General features: G+C 46.5%; 1 protein-coding gene across 1 annotated transcript in view; it reads left to right on the top strand.

Annotated features, from left to right (window-relative positions):
• Positions 1 to 2,118: 2,118 nt before the first annotated feature.
• Positions 2,119 to 9,365, top strand: part of LOC144892094 (uncharacterized) — a 77,700-nt gene continuing 70,453 nt past the window's right edge. The window contains exons 1-2 of the mRNA XM_078777271.1: positions 2,119 to 2,226; positions 6,979 to 8,013. Coding sequence (XP_078633397.1) covers positions 2,125 to 2,226; positions 6,979 to 8,013 — 1,137 coding nt within the window. The 5' untranslated portion in view covers positions 2,119 to 2,124. The remainder of the gene's footprint in view (positions 2,227 to 6,978; positions 8,014 to 9,365) is intronic.

Below are 9,365 nucleotides of genomic sequence, written 5' to 3'. Positions count from 1 at the left end.
GATGTTTTGGAGAAGGAAGCCCAACAACACGCTTCCAAGCACATTCAAGCACATTCACGTCACCGGTTATTTTTGGACCGGGAAACGTGCAGAAGATGACTTGGCCTGGAAGTTCCCGTGCGCAGCTCACGGCCGATCAGGACGCGCAGCTTGAAGGAGGTCCGCAGGACGAACCACAACCTTCAAGTCCGCACGAGCGACGATCCAGCTCGGATGAATTTCAGCGCAGGAAGGACGAACCTTTCTTGGGAAAACCACATTTCCAAGCTGGCCTGCAAAGCCAGTCGCCGACTGGGCATCCTCCGTCGTGCGAAGTCCTTCCTAGGCACACCTGAGCTCCTCACCACATACAAGGCTTTCATCCGCAGCTCAATGGAATACTGTTCACCCCTATGGGCTGGTGCTCCTGCCTCACACCTAGCTCGGCTTCACGCTGTTGAAACCAAAGCTTTCAGAATCATTGGAATCTCCCGCGATGAAGCTATCTCTGAGGGCCTTTCACTCACTCACCGCAGGCAGGTAGGTGGTCTTTCTGTCTTCTACCGACTCCTCTCCGGCCTTGCTCCCCCAGCTCTCTCTGTGCTCTGTCCCCCAAATATTCCTACAGGTCGCACAAGATCTGCCAGCAAGCCTCTGATGGTTAAACTGCCGAAATCTCGGCTCTCTGCTCACCTTCACTCCTTCATTCCTCTTTTCTCCCGCCTCTGGAACAAACTCCCTACACTCCCTTCAATCCCACTCCTCCCTCCAAGTCTTTAAAACAGCTGTTCACCACCATCTCTTATCTTCCCCCATCCAAAACCTTGATCTTTTCTACCCCCACTAATTCACCCCAGATCCACCTTGTTTGTAATTCCAACTTCTTTCCTGGAAGTCCTGGCAGTGTCCATATGTTTTATGCCTCTCCCACCCCCTTTCCCATGCCTCCCCCCCAAAGCCCTCTCCCTCCCACAGATCTCTCGATGTCTCCATGTCTCTCGGTTCCTGCTCTCAAATGTTGTGTTTGTGTCCTTCCCCCTCTCTCCCCATCTTGTCTACCGCTCCCGATGTTATTTGTTTTATGTGTCGGTTTGTCGGTTATGTGTCGGTTTGTCGGCTTGTCTTTCTGTGTGATAAATGTTCGCTCTTTCACGAGCCTCGATCTTGTATACAAAAAACCCCCCCCCCCAAAAAACCTGATGATGATGTCGAGTCTCCTCTGGAAATGATCGGGCAATGATGTCAATGCCTTTCTATGGCTGGTACACACGGGTAAGTGTGTGGTATAGACGGGACAGGACGGGGGGGGGGGCGGGGGGTCGCCACTCCTCTCCGTCTCTCTGCTGGCCGTTGGGGAATTCACCCTGTTCCGCTCGTGCTGTTGGAGTCGACTGGACTCTCATCCAACAGTTGTGCAGAGCCATCTGCCATTTAAACTGCATGGCTGCGGACCGTTACCTTGGTACGGGGGGCTGACAGGTACTACACCTTGCCCACAGGTGACCTGGGGTTATGCAAGGCAGGGGCATCCATCTCCCTGAGGTATCAGAAGACACCCGCATACGCAGTATACCTACGTGGAGGGCAATGAAAGACCAGTAGGTGTGGGCAGGACAGTACCTGTGAATTAACTTGGTGGTGATGGGCCTGCAGCGACAACATTGGCTTTTTTTTTGTTGTTGTTGTATACAAGATCGAGGCTCGTGTTAGAGCTAACATTGATCACAAAAAGACAAACTGAAGCATAAAACATTAAACATGATAAAGGGAGCGGGAGAAGAAAATGGAGAGCAGGGACATCGGGAGATCTGTGGGAGGGAGAGGAGGCATGGGAAGGGGGGGAGGGGGTGGTGTGGGAGAGGTAAAAAACACATGGACACTGCTAGGACTTCCACGAAAGAAGTCAGTATTTCGAAAAAAGTGGGTCTGGGGTGAATTAACGGGGGTAGTTTACATGCTTTTGACATGCCATACCATCGCCAAGTATTGCTTTATTCTTCACCTTTAAACACCAGAACAGGAAGACGTACATGCAAGATTTCTGTATTTGATTCACTGTTTGAATGACAGAGTAAATGCAATTCGTAAAACCTTTGATTTTAAACCATGAAAATGTTTTTATCCCCCAATGGCACAGGTTTAGAAATGGAAGTTGGGAGGTCACAGATGTTGTCTCTTCTGCAAACCCCTTATGGAGACTCATCTTTACTTCAAAGTATTCATCGAAATCCCTCCAAGACTCGTCAGGTAGGGTGTTTTTTACTCGCATTTCATAAACGAGCAACGGTACCCACCCTAGGGGCGGGGTTTCAATTGGGAGGCCCAAATGAAAAGGCAAAATATCAGAAATTGAAGGCTTTTTTTATTTTAAACGATTTATATAAACATCCGTTAAATCATATCACGAGCAAATCATCAAAATCTAAACAGTATTTGTAGAATTTCAATAGAAGCCACATCACTGTTCATATCAGTAAATATTATTCCATCATGTTGGGAAAAACTGGAAAATTGGAAAATTGGAAAAAAAATTGGAAAAACAATATAGCCTATTTTACTCCAGGGGTTCCCAGGATTACACACCTAAAATTTCGTTGCGATCGGTTCAACTGTTTTTGCGGTACCTGGGAACAGACAGACAGACGGACATTTGGTGAATTATAGCAAGATTGATGTGTGCATTCTTCTTCACCTTTTCCTCCACTCCACCGCCATCTTTCGATTTAAATTTTTTTTGTAAGAGTCAAGGCTCATGGAAGAGCTACAACCCATGACAGATCAGGATGCAACATAACAAAATAGAGAAGAAAGGAGAAAAGGAGGAAGGGGAAATGCCAACAGCAGGGCAGCGGGAGAAAACAGACGGAGACGGACAAACAAGGGATGCAGGTAATGACGAGGGTAAGGGGATAACGCAAGGGTGCGATACAAAAGCAAAATTTTGGGAGGGGGGGACTTGGTTTAGTGAGTGTAGAAAAGATCAAATTGTTTTGTATTTGGTGACGATCTGAGATGGTGTTGAACAGCTGTCTTGAAGACATGGAGGGAAGAATGAGATTGATGAGAGTGTGGATGTTGGTTCCACAATCCACAGACAGAGGGAAAAGAGGAACAAATGAGTGGAGAGAGCAGTGGTTTGGGATTTTGTACTTGGACTTGGTTTGGGGATTTTGGCAGTTTCACTCGGAGGGGGTTGCCGGTGGACCGTTTGCCTCCTGCAGATAAATACCTGAGAGTGGGGGTGGTGGAACATAGAGAGGGCAGAGGTTGCAAGACCAGAAATGAGGTGGAAGAAGAGAGACCCAGAGGAGAGCGCGATTTCTTCATCAATGATATCTCAGACTCTTTAGAAAATCCTCTCTATCTCTTTGCTAATGACTCCACTATCTGCCGCTCCATTCTTCATCCCCCAGATCGGCAGTCTGCAGCCTCCTCACTCTCTGCAGACCTGGACAAAATCACAGACTGGTCAAACAAGAGGAACATGTCTTTCAATCCTGACAAATCTCACACTCTTACTATGTCTCTCCGAAAAGACCGACTGGAAAACCCTCCAATCTACTTTCTCAACAATCCTCTTCAAGAAGTTCTGTCGGTCAAGCTTTCGGGTCTCAATATCTGCCATAATCTTTCCTGGGAAAAACACATTTCCAATCTGGCCTCCAAAGCCAGTCGCTGACTGGGCATCCTCCGTCGTGCGAAGTCCTTCCTTGGCACACCTGAGCTCCTCACCACATACAAGGCTTTCATCCGCAGCTCAATGGAATACTGTTCCCCCCTCTGGGCTGGTGCTCCTGCACCTAGCTCGGCTTCACGCTGTTGAAACCAAAGCTTTCAGAATCATTGGAATCTCCCACAATGAAGCTGATTTTGAGGGCCTTTTTCTCTCTCTCACCGCAGGCAGGCAGGTGGTCTTTCTGTCTTCTATCGACTCCTCTCCGGCCTTGCTCCCCCAGCTCTCTCTGTGCTCTGTCCCCCAAATATTCCGACAGGTCGCACAAGATCTGCCAGCAATCCTCTCATGGTTAAACTGCCAAAATCTAGGCTCTCTGCTCACCTTCACTCTTTCATTCCCCTTTTCTCCCACCTCTGGAACAAACTCCCCCACTTCCTTCAATCCCACTGCTCCCTCCAGGTCTTTAAAACAGCTGTTCACCACCATCTCTTATCTTCCCCCATCCAAAACCTTGATCTTTTCTACCCCCATTAAAACACCCCAAATCCGCCTCTTTCAATCCCCAACTTCTGTTTTGAAATTCCTCGTAGTGTTCATTTGCTTTATACCGTGTACCGCTCCCTCCTCCCCCAGCCCTCCCCTTCCACAGATCTACCAACGTCCCTGTTCTCTTCTGTGGTTGTACTTGTGTGCTTCCCTCTCTCTCCCCCTCTTGTCTTCCGCTCCCTTCATTGTATGTTTTATTTGTCTGTGCATGTTCTCATGTTCATGTTTTCGCATGAGCCTCGATTCTGTGTACAAAAAAGAAAAAGAAAAAAAAGAGAGCAGTACATGAAAGAGAGCAGCAGTACATGAGCAGTACAATCAAGCTGTGCATGAAAGCTGTGTCGGTGGTTACGAGTTAATTTGTGCCAAGGAAGGACTTTGCATGACAGAAGATGGATGCCCAGTCGCCGACTGACTTTTGCAAGCCAACTTCGAAATGTGGCTCACCCAATAGAGATCATGGCTGAGAGTGAGACCCAACATTTTCGGTGACAGAATCTCTTCAGTTGGGTCGTTGAGAAAGCAGATGGAAGGGTGTGCGCTACAGTCCTTTCGGAGAGAGAGTGAGTGTATGGGATTTCTCAGGGTTAAACATTCCAAGTGTTTGACCAGTTTGGGATTTTGTGAAGGTCTGAAGAGAGGGAAGAAGCTGCTGCCTGTCTTTCAGAGGGATAAGGGATGTCACAGCAGAGAGGAGTCATCAGCAAAGAGACAAAGATGATTTTCCAGAGCCAGTGAGATAATTGAAGACTCGGAATAGGATGGGGGCCTTGAACACTGCCTTGCGTTACTCCAGCAACAGGGAGAGGAGAAGAAAGGGTTCCGTTGAGAGCCACTCATTGGCTACGAGAATGGAGGAAGTCAGTAATCGAAGATTGGAGTTGGCCTTGGATTCCATAGGTAGACCGTTTCGGGAGCAAGGCAGGATGTCAAGACTGTATCGAAAGCTTGAGATATGTCCAGGGAGATGGTCCTGATCTCATATCTGACATTGAGGGCCTCCATCCATTGTTGGGAGAGTACAAGCAGCATGTCCAGAGTGGAGTGACCAGGTCTGAATCCGAATTGATGATCTGGGATGAAGGCGTCGGAGAAAAGGAATGATTTTATGTCAACTGAAATGATGGATTCCATGACCTTGCTGGTGATTGGAAGCAAGCGAATTGGTCTGTCGTTAAGGCGATCCGTTCTTGCACCTTTTTGATACAATGCTGTGATGTTGGCCGATTTCCAAGCAGATGGAAGATGGCCAAGGGTAAATGACAAGGTGAAAAGGGCAGAGAGAGGAAATGCAAGAGCAGGAGAGCAATTTTTTTTTTCAGACACGTGAACTGATGCCTTTTGGTCTAGTTGCAGAGTCAAAGTCGAGGGTTGACAGAAACTTGTCGACTTTTTCAGGTGCAAAAGACACAATCCAGGGGCAGATGGGTATGGCTGGGAGGGGTGGGTATAGAGAGAGTGAGTTAGGGACACCAACATTTGAAAGCAACACATAATTGAGACAATCAGCCTTCTCACGAGTGGAGTCGGCTATGGTTCAATTTTAAGTGAGGGAAAGGATGGATGCGGAGCATACTCTAGAGACAGACTTGACAATGTGCCATTAGGTCTCAGAGGAGGGAGCCTCCATTTTTACCTGCGCCACCAAAGGTGGATAGAGGTTATGTTTTCACCCCTGTCCATTTGTTTGTCCGTCAAAACTGAAGGTGGGGAACCCGATCGAAGCAAGGATGGAAATCACTCCATTTATGACGACGAAACGTCTGATGCCCGACGTGGAGATCGGTTTCTGAGGTTTGGGACATGGAATGTAGGGACAATGACAGGGAGATCAGGAGAAGTGGTCGAAGTATTGGTCAGAAGAAGAGTGGACATATGTTGTGTGCAGGAGACGAGATGGAAGGGAAGTGGTGTGAGAATGGTGAAGGGTAGGCAGGGACAGAAATACAAGTTTGTGTGGCAAGGGTGCCCAGAAGGCGTGCATGGTGTTGGTTTCCTGTTTTCTGAGGAGTTTGTAGACAGTGTGGTGAGTGTGACGAGAGTGAGTGAAAGGTTGATGGTGGTGAAAATGATGATTGGAAAGCTCTTGGTGAACGTCATCTCGGGATATGCTCCGCAGGTTGGTCGGAGCGATGAAGAGAAGGACAAGTTCTGGTGTGCAATAGGGAGGCTGATGGAAAACGTGAAAGATGAGGAAGTTGTTGTGGTAGGAGGAGACCTAAATGGACATGTGGGAAGGAGTATGGACGGTTTTGAGGGAGTTCATGGGGTTTATGGATATGGTGTGAGGAATGGAGAAGGTGAAAGGATTTTGGAGTTTGCTGATGGAGCTGACCTGTTGATTTGTTGATTTGTAATACTCAGTTCCAGAAAGAGGATAATAAGCTTGTTACATACACATCAGGTGGGTCGACGACAATCGTTGACGACCTGATGGTGCGTAGGCGAGATAGGGGGCACACACTGGGTATTTAGACTTTCGTGTGTCGGAACGTATAACAGCTGTTTTGGTGCTTCCATTTGATTGCGTTGATAAATTGGACTTCGTTTTCCTTACCCTGTCTTTACTCTAAAATGTAAGTAGAAAATTTTGCATGAAATACTCATAAAGGATCAAAATGTTTTTTAGGAATTGTGTTTATGTTTTCAATGTAGATTACCACTTGAGAGCACAGTGTATTAATTGCAGTCACTGCTGAGGTTTAAGCTTTAACTTTGTTGACAGCTTCTAATTCTACAAGGCTTAAGTGTTTGTTGTGCTGCTGCTTATCCCTCAGATGAAAGCAGAATCCCCTGCCGACACGCACAGAAGTGGTGGAAGATGTGGTGATGACCTGACTGTGTGCGGAGGCGTGGAACAAAACCCTGGTCCCAGAAATGTGAAGATGCCGCTTCCCGATGATTATTACAGTGCATCTTCAGATCATCAAAAGAATCGAATTCGACGATGTGTGGTTTGCTTCAGACAAATGCCTAAATTAATGTGGGCCACATCGATCAAAAAATACAGAGAAATGTATTTACCAAAGAACAAGCCTATTCTTTCCCTACTTCAACAACTCTTCCCTGAATACAATCCGTGGTTAATTTCAGAGCCTTTGTCATTATGTTTGACATGTCAAGCGAGTGTGCACGATGCAGTTCTGGGGGCCACTTCGAGTTCAAGTGGTTCTAAGCTCTTCAACTTAACCCCTCATTTTCAGACGCTGCTCTCTGCAGCAAAGCAGAGAACTGAATCGGCTTCACGAGCACCACTTATAAACTGCAACGGTGAATCCTGCCATATATGTGTCGGTCTCGTCAAAAGATATCCTCGACAAGTTTCAGCCCCACATCCCGATGAGGTTTCTAGCCTCAAAATCCGAAAAAGAACCGTTGTTACATCAACTATTGCTGACGATTCTGCAGACGCAAAGCGATATTTGGACACCACTGTCTTCCTTGCCATGCAAGCTGAAATGTCTTCACGTGCGTGTGCAATTGCCAAAGCTGAAGATGGTCAATGTGCGCTTGCTCTGCAAGATGAATCGCTAATTTCATGTCGTTCCGGATCAAAACTCAAAAAAGCTGCATCAGCTGCAAACGCATTCCAGACAGATTTAAATGTCGCTCCATGTGAATTTGCTTCCGATGGTGGATTCTACAACGTTTGCAACTCTACAACTTCGCAATCTACAACTACATCTTCGCAATCTACAACTACAACTTTGCAATCTCCAACTACAACTTCGCAATCTACAGCGACAACTTCACAATTCCACAACGATCAGGCAGAATTTGTTCGAAAATGCACATGGCTCCATGGGAAAAAGGTTTGTACTTGTATTATTTTTGATGGTTAAGATTTCTCAAGGGGTCTGAGTACATTCTGCTTGCATGATTGATGAAGAAACGAATAAATATGCTTAAGAGGCTAGGTGAGTAAAAAAAAAAAAACCCCACCTTTAGAGGCCATTTTTCCCCACAAAGCGGGGGTTGGCCTTTTTCGGGCACCGTGGTTGTTGTTGTTTTTGTTGGTCCCCTTTTTGAAGCAATGTTTTACGGCCGGATGCCCTTCCTGCCGCCAACCCTGTTTGTCGCCTTTTACGACACACAGGGAATTGTGGTATTGTGGTACCAGTGAACTGGTACTCAATTAGCCGACCTCGGAAGGATGACAGGCTGAGTCAACCCCCCTGGCGTTAATTCAGCGATCGACCGGGATTCGAACCCAGGATCCTAGGATCCTAAGCTGGCACCCTAGCCGCTAAGCCAACTAACGTGTGAAATATGGAGAGTAAATTAAGACTGATGCAACCCACACAAAGTTTTGAATTATTGGAGGGTTAACTAAATTTTATCCCACTAACTGCGAGAGAAATTGCTCACGATCACGTAGATAGAGTTTAGTATAGTAGTTCATTCTTATCTTCTATTTTCAGTCTCAAGTTTTGTAATGCTCAATATTCACTTTGCAATATGTTTTTTGGTTGTGATTTGATAGCTGACAGACGTCCATTTAATCAAACTGAATGCGGACGACGGACACGGCTCTTTGAAACACAGCATGCAGATAATACATGCTTTTCCAAAACTGGCTTTTCAGGTTCTTACTGAGGTAACGATCTTCACATTAGTAGTTGTAGCACCTTTTTGGCTTTGTAAGTGTACATTTTTCCAAGACGAAACTTACCTAAAATATTAAAGCAATCAGAAGAAAGGTCTATCTCACGTCAAGACCTACAAATGTTAAGAACAAAAAGCATGATTTCTTGCTTGCTACATTATCGGAGTTTAAAATATAGCGTCAAAAGTACCGGCATGAAACATCGTAAAATTGCCTATATATCAAGTGTGGGCACCTCTGGGACACAAAGGTGATCCCCGGGGGGAGGAGGCTGTTTCACAGCACCACTTGGTTGTCTGCGACATGAGGGTAAAAGTTGCGAGGAGAGTCCGACGGGTGAAGTACCAACCGAGAATGAAGGTGTGGAGGTTGATAGAGGTGACGGTGAGGGAGGCATTAAAAGAGAGGCTGAGTTGGGTAGAGGATGATGTGGTTGAGCTTGAAAGTGGTTGGATGTCAATGAAAGATAGTCTGCTGGGAGCCGTTGGTGAGGTATGTGGATGGACCACTGGACCACTGAGGCACTCAGAAACATGGTGGTGGGATGATGAAGTTGGA

This window comes from Myxine glutinosa, chromosome 5 (genome assembly GCF_964187855.1).
Source record: "Myxine glutinosa chromosome 5, kmMyxGlut1.1, whole genome shotgun sequence".
Taxonomy (NCBI): Eukaryota; Metazoa; Chordata; class Myxini; order Myxiniformes; family Myxinidae; genus Myxine; species Myxine glutinosa.
Note: the sequence above shows the minus strand (reverse complement) of the source record. Positions and strands in the feature narration are given on the sequence as shown.